The 19683-nt window shown below is 43.6% G+C and overlaps 1 protein-coding gene across 1 annotated transcript in view; it reads left to right on the top strand.

The window, feature by feature from the left end:
* Positions 1 to 19683, top strand: part of LOC119176897 (transmembrane channel-like protein 1) — an 87257-nt gene that overhangs the window by 13308 nt on the left and 54266 nt on the right. The window contains exons 2-4 of the mRNA XM_075878023.1: positions 6468 to 6681; positions 14886 to 15029; positions 16028 to 16124. Coding sequence (XP_075734138.1) covers positions 6485 to 6681; positions 14886 to 15029; positions 16028 to 16124 — 438 coding nt within the window. The 5' untranslated portion in view covers positions 6468 to 6484. The remainder of the gene's footprint in view (positions 1 to 6467; positions 6682 to 14885; positions 15030 to 16027; positions 16125 to 19683) is intronic.

Below are 19683 nucleotides of genomic sequence, written 5' to 3'. Positions count from 1 at the left end.
AAGCTGAGACGCAGCGAGAAGTATTTCTCTGTCGTAGCAAAATCCCAACGCCAGACGTGATAAGAACACACCATATTGAATCCTCGTCATCTCGTCGACTAACACGGAAAAATGCATAATATTAGTGACAGCCTCGCTCTATACAAGCTGCTATTAAGGACGCATCTTACTAAAATGATCATCTGTAATGTTTTGCATGGTTTTCTGCGTGCACTCAGCGCAATCACTGGAGTGATTGAAATTCACCGACGACGTATCTGTATATAGCGCTCTCTGGTTGTTTTTGTGTGCTATTAATATGACGCGTGTGGCATGACAAGCCGTAAGAAGACGTCCTTGTTTTTGCACTTTGGCTTCACATGTGCCTCCTACTAGGCTACTTATATTATAGAATCTGAATTATAAGTGGTCCTGTCACTTTAGCTTTTTAAGAGTCAGGTTTAGCTTCTGAATGCTGGTTACGTGAGCCATAAAGTCAGGCTGTGATAAGTGAATGGTTTGCTCTTAGAAACGCCATAAAACTTAAGCTTTCGCATGCTTCACCCCTCACTGTGTTTCGCTTCACCACGTGCCTCTTGAGCTGAGTCTTTTACTAGGTGGTGCCACCGCATCAAAAAAAAAAAAGTGAACAGACAATTTGACATTACAGGGCAGGCATTGATGGGCAACTCAAGTCCCGAAAAGGCCTAACTGGTACAACACATAATCCTACACGTAAAGCCGTTGGTCAACTTGATCACGGCTGTAAAAAGTAAATTGTCCTTCTATGCTCTCCCAACAAGCCTGCCGCATATGTCGCCTTCTTTCTCCTACACGACATGATTTTGCAACATAGAGCTCCACGCCACAAACGGGGACGTCCGGTCATTTTAGTGGCGAAGCTACTCTTAGTCTAACCTTTTCCTGCGTGTCGCGTAACCGATAGAAGAAGAGACAAAAAAAGGAAGGCAGTATCTCTCAAACAGCATAATAGACAGCTCTGTTTCATAGAAGTACATACAAACTGCAGTTGAGTGAGGATATTCTAGATGACGCTGTACCGCTACTCTCCGATTGGCTGCTGCGCCGGTTGTGCCTGGGTGCGCGAGGAAGGAGTGACTCCCTCAGTCTCCTGGATAGTCTCCGTGGTGTATCGTTGGTGGAGCATGGGCAAAGCAGAGCCGCGGGCGCGTCGAAGACGCTTGCGCTCGGCTTCTTTGCTTCGCGTCTAGTCGGTGTTACCCGCGCGCTGTCTGTATTCTCGAACGCGATTGGACGCATGGACGCATGCACGGACGGACGAGCACATGGACGGACAGATGGACGCACGCACCTACGGACGGACAGACAGACAGACAGACCGGCAGATGGACGGATGGATGGACAAACAGACAGATAGACATATGAACGGATGGACGGACGTAATGACGCAAAGAGAGACAGATGGACGGGCGCACGAACGGACGCATGGATGGATGCACGGACAAACGCACGGACGGACAGAACCCCGGATGGACGTACGGACGCTTCGCCTCACTCATCATCATTCACTTCGTGAATATGTTGTGATTTTTTTGTATGTCCGACGCTCGATGCTACTCTATTTCTTTTTATAAAATAATATACACTCGCGATAGAAAATTCCGTTTCTCATAGCGTGCAAGTCATTTCTGCTCCTCCGAGCCTTTTTTTGTTGCTTTTTTTATACGCTTCACCCTCACTTTGTTGTTGAAGGCCGCACACTCGATATGTGAAATTATGTCCATCATTGTCCCTGACTGCTTTGCTTTACAGTCTCCGGAACCGACATGTTTTATAGAAAACAGCAGCCGGTTTCGATAAAGGGGGAGTAAAGAGTAGATAGGCAAATGAAAGAGCTTTTTAATTATATTACATAATGTCAGAAGATACGCGAAACCTTCGCAAAAACTAGCTTGATACGGGGCGATATTGTTCAACCAGACTTTGGCGCAACACAGTGTGGACATTTCAGAGCTCAGAGTACTGTGCACGGTGAATGATGTTTTTGTCATTTATGGGCGCATTAGAGGCGCAGATGCAGTAGGAGGTCTCCGGCACTCTGCTCACAGAAAGAAGTCACGCCTATTGAAGCCTATACTTTTCATTATAATAAACATAAATTTTGTGAGGCTTCCACGCTCGTTTAGATCACTGACTAATGAACTGGAACGTAATTCTTAAAAACTTTCACCCGTGCATTCATTTTATATTCTATTTTTCACAATATAAAAACCGATAGTGCAGAATCTTGCTGACTAGTCTGGTGTAAGAAGTTCGTTGAATACTGGCCCTGATTTCGTTAGATCATATGAATATTGAAGCATTGCTTTGCAGACATGGCCTTGGAAGCTGATAGTTTACAACTATGGGGTGCTTCCACCCTATTCATTTCTTGTTTTGCTATTTCAGTTTTTGAATGTAAGTGGTCTTGAAGGGCAGGTGTTCACGAAACTCACTCGGCGACAAAATCGATACTAGCAGAGGAGAGATTACGGCGTCTGGGCAAATGCGTAGGGTTCGGCGACCTCGCCCTCTCGTTCGCGGAAGCACTTTGCTGCTGCTGCGCTTCCTCACGGCAGCGCTCATTTGAGGAACTTGCACACAGCTCGCAATCGACGGTCATTGTTCGAATAGCAGTCCGGTTGGTGAGCACGCGTCTCGAACACCGTCTGCCGCTAGTTGTGCCGTCGGGCACTGTACGCACCATTTACCACCGTTCTTCTCGGATAGTCCCACCCGCCGGGAGAAAGACCAACATGACGTTTACAGAAAGGTGAACACGTGTCTCATTGCTCTTGTCTTCCTCGCATTACCTCATTGTTTATAATGAAGTGGGATGGCTTAATTTTGGAGCATGCACTGGACATTCAGCGTCGTCTGGCTATGTGCCACTTTACTGGCGAGATGGTCCCACTACCGTGGACTGCTGTATACGTCGTCCGCCACGATGGTGTAGCGGTTACGGTGCTCAGCTGCTGACAGGAAGGTCGAGGGTTCGATTCCGATCGTGGCGCTCGCATTTTAGTGAAGGCTAAATGGTCGAATGCAGTGCGATTTCAGGGTACATACGTTAAAGAACATCAGATGGTGAAAATGCCCGGAGTCCTCCACTGGCGTCTCTCATTACTATACCGTGGTTTAGGGACGTGAACCCCAGATATCATTTATTAATGTTGTTTTTTCTAGCGTCCTTTTGTAATGCTCTTCTAGCGCATTTCTTGCTAAGCAGATGTATCTACCTAACTTGGTTCCTAACTCAGTACTTGCCTAACACTGGCAGTGTTATCGTCATGAAACCTTTTCAAAGATGTCTGTGATGAAGACACAATGGTTGTGTCGATGTTGTGATCTCTAAAATTGAGCTGAGTAAAAAATTCAGCAGATGTATACGTTCGGGAGAGCTAAAATTGCTGATGTATCTATGGTGACTGGAGACGACGAAAAAGCCCAAATGGGTTTATTTGGCTTATATAGTGTGGTGTATGGCTGATCATGAAGGAACGAGCTAGATGCCATGACGCTCCGTCTACCACGCTTAATTACTCGCGTGTAGTTGTCTCCTGCGCTGCAGTAAAATATCATAGAATCATGAAAGTGAAGATCTTAATCCTTGCACAATGAAGGCCTAGTGCGCCGTTTATAAAAATCTGCAGCAAGCATAAATTAAAATGCATTGAAAAAAAGACTCCTAATAGCTGCTATATCACTTCTAGCAGCATTAATATCAATTACACTCAACTGCGGCCCCACTCTGGTTGGCGCGAAGTACAGCAACACCCGCTTACTTAGATTTCGGTGCAGGTCATAGAAGTACAGGTAGTCACAAGTAATCCGAAATCCCCCTCTGCGACCTATATTCCTGTCATGGTTTTCACACTTAAAAATGCCAATTTTACTATCAATTACGCTAACCAAAACTTTATCCCACTGCTTTCATCCCTAAACAAATCGCTGGCAGAATCGTCAACTGCAGGCACATTTTAGAGCAGAGTTTCCATCTAAATTCGTTCGCGACATTGGGCTCGACTGTTCCGGCTTTCTATAGCACTGAATTCATGTTACAGAGGAATAAAGAAGTAACAAACATTCACGGTGTAAACCTACACTGTTTTCATTCTTACAAACGTTTTCATTTCCATATACTGGACATCACAGTAGTCTTATCCTTTATGGTATATGAGCGAGACAAAGCTTTCTTGCTTTCTGTAGAACCAGCCTCGTTCGGTAGCAGTGATACTTTCTTTTTTACAGCGAAAGCTGTTATGAGATTAAGTTCAAGTTTTTTTTTTCATTAATCAGAAATTGTGTCACGCGCAGTTGTACGCTGCCGCCGTCGCCGCCGCCGCCGGTGTCCGTAAGCACATCGCGCAAAATTAGAAAAAAAAACCTTACATTAGAGGCAGTAAGGCTCGAACCCCCCGCCCCCCCCCCCCCCGGGTCTGCTGGGTGCCAGCCCAGTATTATACCACTGAGGTACGCCGGTGCTTGTGGCTTGTTGGCAAACCTAGCACCAAAGACACAGTGAGGCTTGAATCCGAGTCTGCTGTGTGCCAGCCCAGCCCCGCCACAGTGGTCTAGTAGCTAAGGTGCTCGGTTGTTGACCCGCAGGTCGCGGGATCAACCCCCGGCTGCGGCGGCTGCATTTCCGGTGGAGGCGGAAATGTTGTAAGCCCGTGTGCTCAGATTTGGGTGTACGTTAAAGAACCCCAGGTGGTCGAAATTTCCGGAGCCCTTCACTACAGCGTCTCTCATAATCATATGGTGGTTTTGGAACGTTAAATTCTACAAATCAATCAAATCAATTATGTGTGCCAGCCCAGTATTTTACTACTGAGCTACGCTGTTGTTTGTGGCTGTTTGACACGCTTGCCTTCGGCAGGCTTGATGTTGGGAAAGCAATCGCGTTAATACGACTTATAAAGCGTTTTAAAGCAGCGAAAGAACAACCATTCATCGCACAATGCGAATAGCGTAACGAATGGGTTGTCCAATGCTCCAACCCATTACAAAAGCTTGTTCTTGTTCCCTTATTAACTGTAGCGCATACCCATTTCAGCCATGATTCCTCATCGTTGCCAGCCACTGCACCGAGAATGGACACCTAATTCCTCGCAAGTGTTTAGCGAATACCACACTTTTTAGAAGAATGACGCAAAGTAGCATAGCGAATGCCGACCTACTGTTAAAAATTTTTTATGAATAATGCCGTTGTGGGTATCAAGCAAGTGTGCTTGCAGTAGTTAACCAATGAGTTTTGAGAAAAGGGTTTGAAAGGCCGCTATTCTAGCGTTCGCTGTGACTGTGCGGCGCCTTCCGCGCAGGCCTGGCGTTTTTGTTTGTAATATGAATAATTCACATTAACTCCTCATTGGAAAATTCCGTGTTATGTCCTTAAAGATGCCTAAAAATAGAATATTTATCTGTTACCTTTCACACGTCTGAAGGACTGTAGAGTCGTAATCTGGCGTTTTGTCACAATTATTCAAATAAAATAAGACTATCGTTAAGTTAAACACGTCAGTAGGCTATACATTCTCTGGCATTCGAAGCGTCAGAATATTTCGCAATACGGATGGTCTCTCTGAGATTTATAGTAAAACAAAGGCTTGATGAGCTGTTAAGTGCATGGAATAAACGAAACCAACACTTGACTGAGTATGCCTGGACTCCCCCGCGTGATAGCGTTTTGAATGACAAGAAATGCTGGTGTAAATTATCTGGAAAGGAAAGTTCGCAGCAATTTGAAGTTTTGTTTACAAAAAAAGTAAAAAAAGAAAAACCTGTTGCTACCATGTCTTTGAAAACAACTCGAACTTGTAAATTATGTTGTCTTACATACGGACACATTTTCCAGGCGAAATACGTACGTTATATAAAGTAAGCCACGAACTAAAGCTCTTCAAGATAGCTCAATTGCTGCAATTTGTCGAATAATCATACTGTAAAGTGTGTGAGAGAGAACGAAATGAAATTTGCCGGGAGTTTAGCTTAGTATAACTATTTGGCTTTCTATTTCGCCTCGGGAAACTGGAAAGAACACCTAAAAATCAAGATTTGCTAATTACTAGGGTAACTGTTGTTTCATTCTTTTGAAATCACGAGCTAACCAAGTGCTGATACAGCACCGTGGAAATACTGGAATGAGTCGTGTAGATCATCCTATCAATATGATAGGAAGTTGGCTATTTCAGAAGACACTGTCACAGCAACGGAAAACACTCTGCGTGCCCATTAGCTCGCATGGAAGGTTTGCTTAATGACTTCGGGTTGGGCTCTAGTACTTCGGCAAAAAAGCGTGAATAAAAATTCTACAGCATCATATAAGGCATGCATCAAATAAACATGCGGTGAATGATAGGTGGTGTTTACTGCGGTAAATAAAAAGGACAGATGCTTATGGACGTCGCCTGAAACGAAGTCTAGTTGAGGCAGGCGGAACCTAATCTTTTTTGTTTTCTTGGGAACAGGACAGTGAGGAGTCAGCATGGCGACGACGTCAATCACGGAGGACATGGGTGAGGAGGACATGTACCTGGAGATGTATCTACGTCACAAGGGAGCCGAGCGGCGTCAGAGCCGCCGTTTCAGCCGACAATCTTCATCCAGGAGGGGTTCCTCACCATTTCCATGGGAGACGGCAGCGGGACGCCGACGCCTGTCGTCTTATACTCTCTCCTCGGAGTAAGTAACTTTCGCGCCATCCACTGCCCTTGTTTTGTCTGCGAAAAGTTTCTTCTAAGGCAGCAATGTCCAGCGCATGGTGACAGAATGAAGATGACCTCTTTTGTGTCGTTTCTGCCTCGTGCTTCGCTGCTCTCTTCTCTTTCTCTATGTTCGTCCGATTATGACATACTTCGTAATCGTGAATTCGAAGCAGATGACCTTCCCGGCATGCTCCAGGTTATCTGAATCTTAGTTAAAACAGCCTATGCGCTTGATCGCTATGCTGACCTGCCAGTGAATTGCTCGTATTCGTGGAGTTTTGTTCTGTTTAACCTGATCGATACCACCCTCTGCTCCCCATGTTTATTGTTCAATGGTGAAGGAGCGATTTTTAAGCATGTTGGCACACAGTTGAATTCACTCTGATGTTGAGAATAAATTTTACAGAAGCATGAAGATGTGCTGGAGCTCGTGAGCCAGTTATTTCAAAATCATGATCAGCAGAGAAGTTTACATTTATCCTTGAAAAGCAAACAAAAGTACAGTGATTGCGCTGGTTCTAGCCTATGTATGTGCATATGGAAATATATCATATGTAAGTGATAACTACGATGAGAAAGAGGACGCGTCGCTTTTGATTTTAGTCGTAGCTGCAGTTTAGACCCCTCTTTTTGTCTTAATATTACGTGTTCCTAATTACGCTTACTGTTAAGAGGGTGACATTAATGACAGTAATATAAGGTTGCTAATATTTAACAGTGGCGCCAGGAATGCGGCACAGATGGTGATAATTTTGAAAAAAAGAGTTCATTTTGGCACGTGAAAGTTTGGGTTAGTTCATACTCCGTTGCAAAAGACACCAAGAGGGCAAAAAAAAGTATATACGAAGTACAAAGCGAGGAGCCTGTGTCCACTCCTTAGTCCATAGTATATGTTTTTTTCGTGCTCTTAATGTCTTGTCCAATGTTGGCCAAATACAAGTAATGTGCCATTGTCACTTGAAGGTTAACTGTGGGACCTAGATTCGATCCCATGAGAGGGCACCTAAATGACATATTGAAGTGTGAGCTACTCGGCAGCACATCGAAAATATCTAGCAGCCATGGTTTGGGAAGTTCCGTAATGTTTGCGAATAAATTAAACTTCACCTTTGAACCAGAGACTTTAATTTCTCTTTTAATCTATGATTTTTTGTACACAAAAGAAAATCAACAACTTTGTCCGTTGTGTAGCATACGAAACTGCCGACTTTCTCTCTTTCTTGTCATAGTGTATTTCAGAGTTTGTAATACTGGCGGCTACATAGAAAGCGAAGCTTGAATTAATATGATGAGAACCCAGCAGGGGTTTCTTACCTTATTTTTCTCTTTTATATAATGAGGTGAGTTTAAAGGGGCTCTACTAGTCACTCAAAATTATGCGAGTTTAGATCTCTATTCATAAGGAGGCAGGGGTAAATAAGACGCACAACCAAGCCCAGATGGTGCCAAATTGCAGATAATAGAATAACTGATTGACATGGAACACATTGTACTGCCCACTATTAATACCACGACACCTGACACGACTGCTTATGACCAATGTAACAGATTCTAGCAATTAGGTCACACATAGAATACAAGCAGGAAGGCATGAAACAATTATCCTAGTTTTTATTTAGTTTAGCGCACATTTGGACTCTGATTATAACTTACGAATGCATTCGAATCACACCTTTCCTGTCCTTTGACATTCCGTTATTATGTACTGATCAGAGCAAATAGGGGATTCAATGGTGAATATCGTGTTTGTCACATCTATACCCAAAGGCAACCTGCGAAATGGTATGTGAAAATGCTTGCATTAAATGCACACGTTAGGCAAAATCTTAAAAAAAATTTGTTTGCGATTTTAGAAGAGTGTCCCTTTGTGCAAATTTTCCACATTCGTGCTTCTCTTAAACAGAATTGCTTGTGGCTCAAAACTAGTTTTTGCCGAAAGAAAGTAGTGAGTGGAACCCACCCTAAGATAAGCCCCTCGTATGCGCTCCCTGCTTACAGTTTATTTAGTTTAATTATCCAAAAGAAGTAAAAAAGCTTCATGCACGAAAGCCAAAATGCTTGTTTAAAGTCAGCTGGTTACCGAAAATTGTCAGGTAACTTTTAATGTGGTCTCAAGACACTCTGTGCCATTTTCTTCAACACTTCGTCTTCGGAGAGCATCGGTTCGAACACCTTCAGTTCGTAGCTTCTTTACACCGTGTGTTGGTCGTGCTTGCCGATAAGTTTAGATGCTGGGGGTAATGAAGGTATTCAGCAAGTGTAAATTTAAGTGCAAACTATACAGTTTTCTTGTAAATGTCAATAAACATCAGTGCCACAGATATTTGAGCGTTTAACGTATTTTTCCACCAACGTAAATAATTAAAATGTCGTTATGGATCACTGGGTCAGTGATATTCACGTGGACAAATGTCAGAAAGCTCACAGATGGTCCCGTGTTGGATCATGCTACAGGTTATGCGACATTTAGATCATCTTACAAAATGTTTAGAAGTTGAGTTCTTTGTTACCTGCGCGCCTACGAAACACCACAAGGAAGAGTACTTCGCGCACCAGTAGAGAACTTAGATCCTTCCATACTGTAGACTTATGTCGAAATTGTGATATTTTATGATAACAGAATTATCTGATCGCCGCTTATTATATTTTCCAACGAACAGGTAATGATGCATATCACCAAGGACAGAAAAGCTCAGTGATGTTACATTGCAATGTAGTACTCAAATTACTGTATGCCGTTGAGGAGTTCTCCAGGAAAATTTCGACCGGCTTCATAAGGTTCTGTTTAACGCACGAAACACTTTGAGTGGAAAAAATTCGACAGATTCAAGTCATTCTGGGAGTCGATGTCATGCGAAGCAGTAGACGAGTAATGGCTTTTACCCTATGTGTTTCATTGATTTGAGGCAAGCGTTGCGATTTCGCTCAACTTATTTGTGCATTTAGAGTAGTTATGGGTATATCGTGGGCACGCCCGAAGCTAGGAATTTTTTTCTAGGAGGCGCGGAGACACTTGCTGGAGACCTTGACTATTTGGGGGAAAAGCAGGTATTTTCAGTTATGTATATACCTATTTCAAGATGTAAGATCATATGAGGGGGGTGCCCCGCCGCGGTGGTCTAGTGGCTAAGGTACTCGGCTGCTGACCCGCAGGTCGCGGGTTCAAATCCCGGCTGCGGCGGCTGCATTTCCGATGGAGGCGGAAATGTTGTAGGCCCGTGTGCTCAGATTTGGGTGCACGTTAAAGAACCCCAGGTGGTCGAAATTTCGGGAGCCCTCCACTACGGCGTCTCTCATAATCATATGGTGGTTTTGGGACGTTAAACCCCACATATCAATCAATCATATGAGGGAGGTGGGCTCCCAGGCCCTTTCCCCCCATTCCACTAAGCTACGGGATTGATCGTGAGGTTACTAGGAATGTTGACTACATTGACGCACAAGTAGTATTCTATTGTCCTACGTAACACCGGTACTAAAATTAAAACACAAGTGTCTGTTTTATTGAAATGAACTCCTCGCTAGGATGGGATTATATGCATATTATAAGAAGTGGTTTTCGTTGTATTCCTCCGGGATATTTAATAGCTTGGTAAGTCATGGTATTTGATATGCAGTGTTTTTATGACACTTTTATAGGAACCGATAGGGAACGATGATTTCATATAATATGACTGGAGGGTTTTTCTCTCTAAGCTGTTTCAAGCACTGGTGTAGCTCCGTGGTAGCTAGATATCTGACTGCCACGCAGAATGCCCGAGTTTGATTCCGGCTTTAAATGCATTTTTATTTGATTCCTTTGCTGTGATTTCTCTGTCACCTACAACGCCGATGACACCTATCCAGCTTTTTCTGATATAAAAGCTCCATAGCGCTATCGCGTAATTATTTTTGAAGGTCTATCATAGCCGTATCTGTGGCTCATACCCGCATTCAATGCGCCGTGTTACGCAGATATGTGCCACACAGTGGTCAAGAAAAGAGTTTCATGACGTAACAACAATAATAGCAAGAAAAAAGGTAATAGAATGAAATAAATAATTAAATTAGCATAAATAACACATATGAGGAGTAACTGCGTGAGCATGTCATCTCTAACCCTTTCACAAATAAAATAGATGTTTTGAACCATTGCTGATAAGTGTAGTACGTGTTTTTTTGCGCTCAGCGGTGATGCATGCCTAAGAGAGATAGGGGTGCCAAATTTTTGGCTCTCAAAATATATATGAAAAATGAAATCACTTGTGAGTCAGTGCTATCGTCGTGCCTTCTTCTCTTTCCTGTGTGCACTGTCAGTAGTTTCTGCTGCTATTTCCCTGTTGTGAGCACGAACCGACTAACCCAAGCCTCAAACTCAGCAGCCGCATACTCGCTCGAGTTTTCTGTTCACACCGCACAAAGCACGGCGAGCTTCAATAGCCTCGCTGTTAAGAAACCTTTGGAATGCTCCTACAACGAAAGGCGCACGAGGAGAGAACATGTGCACTTTTATAATAATAATAATAATAATAATAATAATAATAATAATAATAATAATAATAATAATAATAATAATAATAATAATAATAATAATAATAATAATAATAATAATAATAATAATAATAATATAATAATAACTGGGTTTTAGCGTCGCGAAACCACGATATGAGGCTCCGGCGATTTCGAACATCTGGGGTCCTTTAACATGCACCTAATCCTATATAGGAAAACAGTGCAAAAACGAGGAAAAAGAAAGAAGCACGCAGAAGCTCTCTTTCCCTCATCTTTGTCTCCTCGTTTGTGCGTTGTTTTGCGAAGATGGAGCAGCATACCAACACGCTCGAACCCATATACTTTTAATGTACCTAATCATAGTACACGAGCGTCGAACATTTTCTCCTCTATCGAAAATGCAGCCACCGAAGCCGGAATTCAATCCCTCGACCTTCAGGTTAGCAGTCGAGTGTAATAACCACTGTAGTTTATTGAGTGCACCAGACCGTGGCGGTGCCGTATATATTTTTTCTAGTGTGCATTTAATGTAGACAAGGCTAGCGCGAGCCAGTCGGCGATCGCGTGTATTGTCCGCAGGACGGTGGCCCGACATGCCCTTGCTCTGCAGGGGTCGTTGTCGCGGGCTGGCCTTAGTGGTGGTGATAAGGGCGCCATGGAAGGAGATAGCCCACATTGCATCAGGCGGCGTCCGCGGCATGCGCTGGTCGCAACGCTGAGGACCGCTGTTCGCGAGCGTTGTTATTCCGCCAGCTGCATTATTGATGCTCTCCGCTGCGGCTCTAATGAAGTGGGACAAAAGACTGAGCAGCGAGTCCGGACCCACCCTGCGCACGTTGCCACGCCCCGCGCGTCGCCGGCCGAGAGGAGAGTTCGTACCCGTGGGCCGGCTGGGATTTTACTATCCCGTTTCCCTCGAATCCCGGACGCTTTTTCACTTTGTTGCGTCCTCATGCCATCCTCGTTTTGTCCGTACCTTTTCGCTCGTTGATCCGTGTCCTTAATCATTATATTTGTGAGCTGCATGCATTGTCTCTTGTCTCAACTCTCTGGGTGCGGAGGTGGCACAGGAAATGCTGCCGCTATCACATAAAAAACCATGCGTCACAGCGAAGAGATCGTCGCGGAAAGCAGAAAGCCAGCACCTTTCATGAAGACATATTGCGGTACTGCACAATTTGTCGGTCCTGTAGGGTACGTGTCTGCTGAGCTCGCGTTTCTGACTGGGCGGGGCGTTGTGCTGGCCTCACTCTGAGCTATTACGGAATGAGTTGAGCTTAGGAAAGAGGACAGCTAGTTTTTCACAATTTCTTTGAATATCATAGATCACGGAACTCTGTATTTTCGTGTTTCATTTTTGGGAGGAAATAAGTACATAAAGAATTGTTCACTCTTCGCACTGGCTCAGTGGCCACAGCGTTTCGTGTCCGGGAATGAGGCAACAAATTTGATCCCGGACCGCAGGAGGTGTACGCGGATAATTGCGCAACAAAAAAAAGGTGAAAAAAACAACAACAACAAAACAGCCAATAAACATATTTTATTTCTGTCAGAAACGTCACACAAAGTTACAAAAATCCTTTTGTGACTTGCATTATAATCTGCCACATACTTTTGTTGCTTTGGCATGTTAAACATCATGAATCCCTATATTACGGATTATTTGTCATCGTTCTGTATATAACATATGCCCGGAGTCTGTTTTTCTTCTTGCCATCGTCAGTGTCCTCAGCCACCTGGAAGAGCCAACTCGTGAGTGTACATTCGACGTAGGCTTATGAAAACAGGCAATACGTATGGGTCCGAGTTGTATTTATAACTGTCAGCTTCAAGATACATGTGCAGAACCAATCAGAGAGAAAGCAAAGCGTTTGACTAGCCAAAACAGACCCTACACATTTTGGTTAGGGCGTCTTACGTTAATGCCGCATATAAGTGGGCGCGTTAATGTTTGCTCTGACATGATTTAGCACAAGAAACAGATCATCACATGCCGGAAGAAAATGTATGAGGCATTGTGACGTGTTCTTGTCTTCTTTACACTACACACCCATACGTGTAAAACAGCCAACTACCCATGCTTTCGCTATCTCTCTTTAATGGCCCCATTATCCTTCCCACATATATAAAGAAAACTCAACAAGGTCTAGTTAACCTCCCTGCCTTTCCTTCATTACCTCTGTTTTCTTGATTTCTGTGATCCTGTGTTTTCTGCATTATTTATTCTTTCAGTTGCCGATGTAGTTTTTCTTGAGACCGTGTTTTCTGCGGATGTCTTTAGTTATATGTTGCCAAAGTTGCAGTTGTATGCGCACCCAACGGGACTTTGAGAACATTTAAGGGGCTTAGAAACACGTCTTCATGGAGGTTGTCTTACAATTTTACGTGGTTGTAGACAAAGCCATTTCTATTTAGGCCCGATCAGGGTTCTTCGTGTTACTGTTTTGTCTGCATGAGCTTGTACTTTGTCCTTACCGCGATGAAATGTTCGTGTTTAGCTGCTTTTGTGGTATTTGTTACTCATTCACAGTCAATACTTCAAGTGACTTCTAATGCTCTCAAGGCCACTTGCATACGCTAACAAGCTATTTGCTGCCGCAATATCCGGGACATGCCAGCACATGGTATCTCACCGAGTCCACGTTGATTACCGTGTCGTACAATGAAATGTTGCTACAACGCACAAGTCGTTGTGTGTGCTTCGTTGACTTTTGATGGGTTATTACATGGCAGGGGGCAAGTGTCGCCTAACCCCTGTTTTCGGATTGCACTTGGCCGTTATCGCATGATTCCCCCTACCATTTTGTCCACCACATTGTTTATTGAATGAATATTTTTTAATCCCATTTAAGTTTCTTGAACGTAAAACTACTTTCGTTGTATTGCTTACGCTCTCTCAGCACTTCTTGCGATGCAGTGATGGAGCATTTCTTGCTCAATAGACATTACCCTCGATTTCACGGAGTGAAGCAGTGAACTTAATAACCAAAACATTGCTGTCTGTTACAAGTTACCACTAAGAATAAACATGTCTCTTTTTTGTTTTACGTTGCTGCCACTGTACGTAGATATGAATCATAAAATATGCAGTTCAGCCATGCCTTCAACACCAAGTAACAAAGAACACACTGCGACGTGAACGTGAACTGTTTCGAAATAACCACAGCCGTTTTATGGCTTTTTTTAATTACAGATGTGACATAAATTTGTCACACGACACAGTAGATACAAGCATCGGCGGCAAAAACAACGCATGTATACTTTTTTTCTTTGATGAAGAACGACAATATGAAAGCCCATAGGCACTTCATACCTACTGCTGCTTGTGTACTTTCCTATCGCACTTTGTTTCTTTACTTTCTCGCAAACCTGCACATGAATTAGTGGAAGGGAATTATTTACAGTGTCACTCTTGCCAATGTCTTATATGAATATTTATTTGAAAGCGCAGGTTATCGGGACTGAGGTGGCAATTCTTGAAGTGGTGTCGCTGAACCAAACGTTTCACCATGCGGACTTGTCCTCGACTTTTCCACAGGTCCACTGGTCGAAACCTTGGCCCCAGCTACATCGCCTGTTGGTTCAAGGATTTTTTTTATCTGGCCCTGCTGTTCGGCCTTGTTTATATACTTATCGTGACTGGTTATTGACATTGTTGTAACTGCACAAAACACCTCTTTCTCTCCGCAGCTTTGGCAGCGAGTTCGCGATTGATGTGGACGACCTAGACCAGACGGAGGAGGAGGTGAAGGACAATGTGCGAATGAACAAAAGCATAATAGAAACCTGCAAAAATCAACCATGGCCCATGAATAAAAAGTACAAGATGCTCAGGCAAGGAAAACTTCAGTACCACTCGTGGAAAAAAAGCATTGGTTTGTGATTGCTGAAGAAATACTTTGAGCGGATGATCGGTTGACGAGCTTTATAGAAGAGGAAAATAGCAGAGTCATTCCACTGACTGAATGTGAACTACCAGTAAAGTTGTGGCACATGAGTCTCAAACTCACCTCCGCCAGCGGGCCGCAGTCGCAAATACAGCCCTATGAGGGCTGGTGCAAAAAAGAAGGTTGAATTGGGGTGTAGAAGACAGTTGAACAAAATGTCAGCTAACTTTTCCATTGAAAATGCCTTTTAATATCATATATATGTGATTTTTGAAAACGATGTCACATCAGGATTCGAGAATTGATGCCAATCTCTAGAGTGACTGTAACCTTGACGCCGATTCTGATATGTAGGTTTTGTTCCCTGGTTATGTTTCAATACATCGCAATCGCATAGGCTGCCTCACTAAAAAAAATGCTTGACAACTAAGAAATGCTGGATACTGTATGCGGCCCGCCGGTCACTTGTTTGAGACCTCTGCTTTAGCACACCACAAGCTTAAGCAAGTGTAATTGTATTAATTTTGATAATTTGGTAATTGCAGGTATGATAGATTTGCGATTACTAATACACTGATTAGTTCACAGCTTCATACAGATTCTTTTAAATCAATACGAGGCCGTTGCTGAGTTCAGTGACTTGGATTGATGTGGTTATTTAGCCAGCACACTTCGGGTAAAAGCTAAAGAAATAAATTATTGTCCAGTTTTAAGTGTCCGACGGTATCACCACTGAAGCTACGAGTGTATTCAATGGCTTTGGAAATATTGTTGACCATGTGCCAACGTCTCCAAACATTGCATTTTGATCCAGTTGAGGAACATGTGCACTTTTCAAGGTTTAAACATGCATTAGTCGCACAAACACAAAAGAAAATCCTTGAATATACTTGGACACGTAGTAACATACTACTGGTTATTAGTGCTCTTAATTTTTATTTCCAGACGTGCTAAGGCTTACGTCAAGAAGCATGAAGGTGAACTCGCTCAAAGTAAGCAGGCCAGAGATGTACTCGCAAAGTACACAATTCTTCTGAACAATGTAAGTAACATATAAATTTAATGGTCAGATAGCAGTATAGCACAAAAAAAAAGTGAATAGTTCGTAAGAAAATGAGATTAAGGCGCCCATTAACCAAGTTTAAAATTATGTATACACTACGCTGAGGCTGTAAGTGGTTGGCAACTTCTGACGCTGAAATAAAATCAACCTACTCGTTAAATTACCAAATGTTGATCAAACGCGTAATATGTAAGATGCGGGCTCGTTTCTCGTGTGCGACAAGTTTTGTCGTTTTAATTTACCTCTTTAGTGTTTTTTGTTTTTTTAAATAAATGGCCTGACATTTTGCTTATACTTTCTTTTGCTTGACTGTCGGTTGACTTATTTGGAAAGAGCAGGTGTCTCTGATCTGTTGACATATTAACTATTATTATGCGTTGATACAAGTTCTCATGAACTACTCCCGCATTGACGATAGTATTCACAAGGGATTAGCACACTCGAGTAGCGAGAAAGACAGGTTATGGTTTATTGGGATGGTACAGTGGGATTACAATCATGTTTGAGATGACTGACAGCCACCCCGCCACGGTGGTCTAGTGACTAAGGTACTCGGCTGCTGACCCGCAGGTCGAGGGCTCGAATCCCAGCTGCGGCGGCTGCATTTCCGATAGAGGCGGAAATGTTGTAGGCCCGTGTGCTCAGATTTGGGTGCACGTTAATGAACCCCAGGTGGTCGAAATTTCCGGAGCCCTCCACTACGGCGTCTCTCATAATCATATGGTGGTTTTGGGATGTTAAACCCCACATATTAATCGAGATGACAGACAGCTTATCTCAGATTGTTGCTGTGCATAAAAAATATTGAAAATGGTGCCATATCCACGACATAAATAAATATAAAGGAGCCTGCTCCGGAGGTTAAATCTGATAAACCGTAAATGCTCTGTACACCCACTCGATCACCGTAAAAAGACATTCGCTATCAGAAGCAGTGAAGGGTTTAGGACGTTAAACCCAAACAATTATTATTATAGGCGAAGCAGCTCTTTGACTCACGTGTGTAATGCCTTACGTACATAAGTCTATCCATACGAACGCGCCGCAACGCGTTCCTCTCGCCAAAGGTGTTGGAGTGGTGCCAAGAAGATCATGGCGCAGCGGCGCGTGGACGTCAAGCTCCCCTCGCAGGCTTTCCTCGCAGGTGCGCGCTGAATTCGCTCTCTCCTTCACCCGCATGGATGGATGGACGGATGGATATGGCTGTACCCTTTAGATCGGGTGGTGGCTAGCGCCACCAAGCCGTAATCCTTAATGAACCCAAAACTATATTTATTTTTTCCCCTAAAAAGTGAGTTTGAGGATTCGTACTTTGCAGTGAAGAGTTTAATTTTCATTCGTTCCTTGACTTTAGCCACCAATCAGATAACCTCCTTCTAGTTAAGTCTACTTGCTTAAAGTCTATTTTGCCCTCCCGGTCCCTAAACCCCAGTGCTTTGAAAAACTCTGCGCCATCATCCTGAACTATAGGGTGAAGCCCTTTACAGAACATTATCAAGTGTTCGGCAGTTGCTTCTTCCTCTCCACAAGCACTGCATACTGTGTCTACCCCTTCGTATTTGGCCCGATATGTCTTGGTTCACAGTACTCCCGTCCTTGCCTCAAACAGTAGAGAACTACCCCGAGTATTGTCATAGATCCTTTCCTTGGCAATTTCCTGCTTAAAAGTTCGATAGATCTCTAGTGCGGACTTCTTAATAATGCCCATTTTCCACATGTCAGTCTCCGTTTCCTTCACTTTCTTATTAACCGATAGTTCTTTTTGGTTTGGCCACCTGCTGTTTTCTAAGTATTTACCAGTCAACTTCCTGGTTCGCTTCCTCCATTTTGTATCGACATTCTTCATGTACAAGTAGCTGAAAACCTTCTTAGCCCAACGCTCTTCCCCCATTTCTCTCAATCGCTTCTCAAATTTTATCTTGCTGCTAGCTTCCCTGCCCTCAAATGATGTCCATCCCATATCACCTTGTACTCCCTGATTTGGTGTAATCCCGTGAGCTCCTAAAGCACACGTTGCTTAATTTCTAATCTTGCTTGAACTTCTGATCTCATGCACAAGACCGCATTGCCGAACGTCAGCCCAGGAACCATGACCCTTTTCCATATTCCTCTCACAACATCATACCTATTGTAATTCCACAGTGCCTTATTTTTCATGACTGCTGCATTCCTGTTACCTTTAGTCGTCACGTATATTTCGTGTTCCCTCAGATACTCGGTCCCGTTGCTTATCCATACGCCCAGATATTTGTATTTATCTGTTATATCCAGCGTGACCTCCTGTATTCTAAGCTCACTACCTTCGTTGTCATTGAAAATCATGACTGCTGATTTTTCCTTACTGAATCTGAAATCTAACCTATCTCCCTCATAACCGCAGGTGTCCATCAATCTCTGCAAATCTTCCTTGTTGTTGGCCATTAGCACTATATCATCTGCGTACACTAATGCTGGTAGTGCCTGATCAATAAGTTTTCCTTGTTTGACTAAAGAGAGGTTGAAGCCCAGCCCACTTCCCTCTAATTTTGCCTCTAATCCTTGTAGGTACATCATGAATAATAAGGGTGACAGGGGGCACCCCTGCCTAAGCCCCCGTTTTACCTCTGCAGGCTTGGATACCTGTTTTTTCACTTTATAACTACCTTGTTCTTTATAGATACCCTTTAAAAGATTAGTGACTACATGTTCCACGCCTAGTGGGTCCAGTATTCCCCACAATTCCTCTTGAACCACGCTATCGTACGCTCGCTTGATATCCAAGAATGCTAGCCACAGGGGCCTGTGTTCCTTTTCTGCTATTTCGATGCACTGCGTCAGTGAGAACAGATTGTCTTCCAACCTCCTGTGTTTCCGAAACCCATTCTGCAGTTCCCCCAGCACCCCCTCATCTTCTATCCATGCCTGCAGTCTTTCCTTTATAATCTGCATCACCAGCCTGTAGACCACTGATGTCACTGTTATAGGACGGTAGTTGTTTATGTCAGCGTTGTCCCCCTTTCCTTTATAGATCATGCTCATCCTGCTAAGTTTCCATCCATCGGGAACTTCACCATAGATTATTACTTTGCTCACTGCCTCTCTCAAAGCTGCTTAGACTTCGGACCTAATGTCTTTATCAGCCTAATTGAAATGCCATCTGGGCCTGTTGATGTACTACTAGGAACCCTTTTCTCAGCCCTTTCCCACTCTCGTTGTGAAAATGGAGCCATTGCACCACTTGATTCGTCCTTTTCTATTGTGGTGCATAAAGTAGTTCTTGTTCTTATATATTCAATAGCTTCTTATATATTCTGTTCTTATATATTCATATATATTCTGTTCTTATATATTGAATAGCTGCGGACGCTGCAGCACGCTCTCTGCAGCACCCGCAGCTGCCGGCTCCTCCGCCCGCTCGCAACACACTTTTCTCCTGCTTCACCCTCTACCCCGCCCGCTACGCTCAACCGCACGTTGAGTGGAAACACTCCTTCGACTCGTTTATCTGCGATGAAACTTACAAGAAGCGCATGCCACCTCCCATGTCCTTGCGTTCTGA

This window comes from Rhipicephalus microplus, chromosome X, assembly GCF_043290135.1.
Source record: "Rhipicephalus microplus isolate Deutch F79 chromosome X, USDA_Rmic, whole genome shotgun sequence".
NCBI classification, from domain to species: Eukaryota; Metazoa; Arthropoda; class Arachnida; order Ixodida; family Ixodidae; genus Rhipicephalus; species Rhipicephalus microplus.
This window is presented reverse-complemented; position numbering and strand designations above follow the sequence as displayed.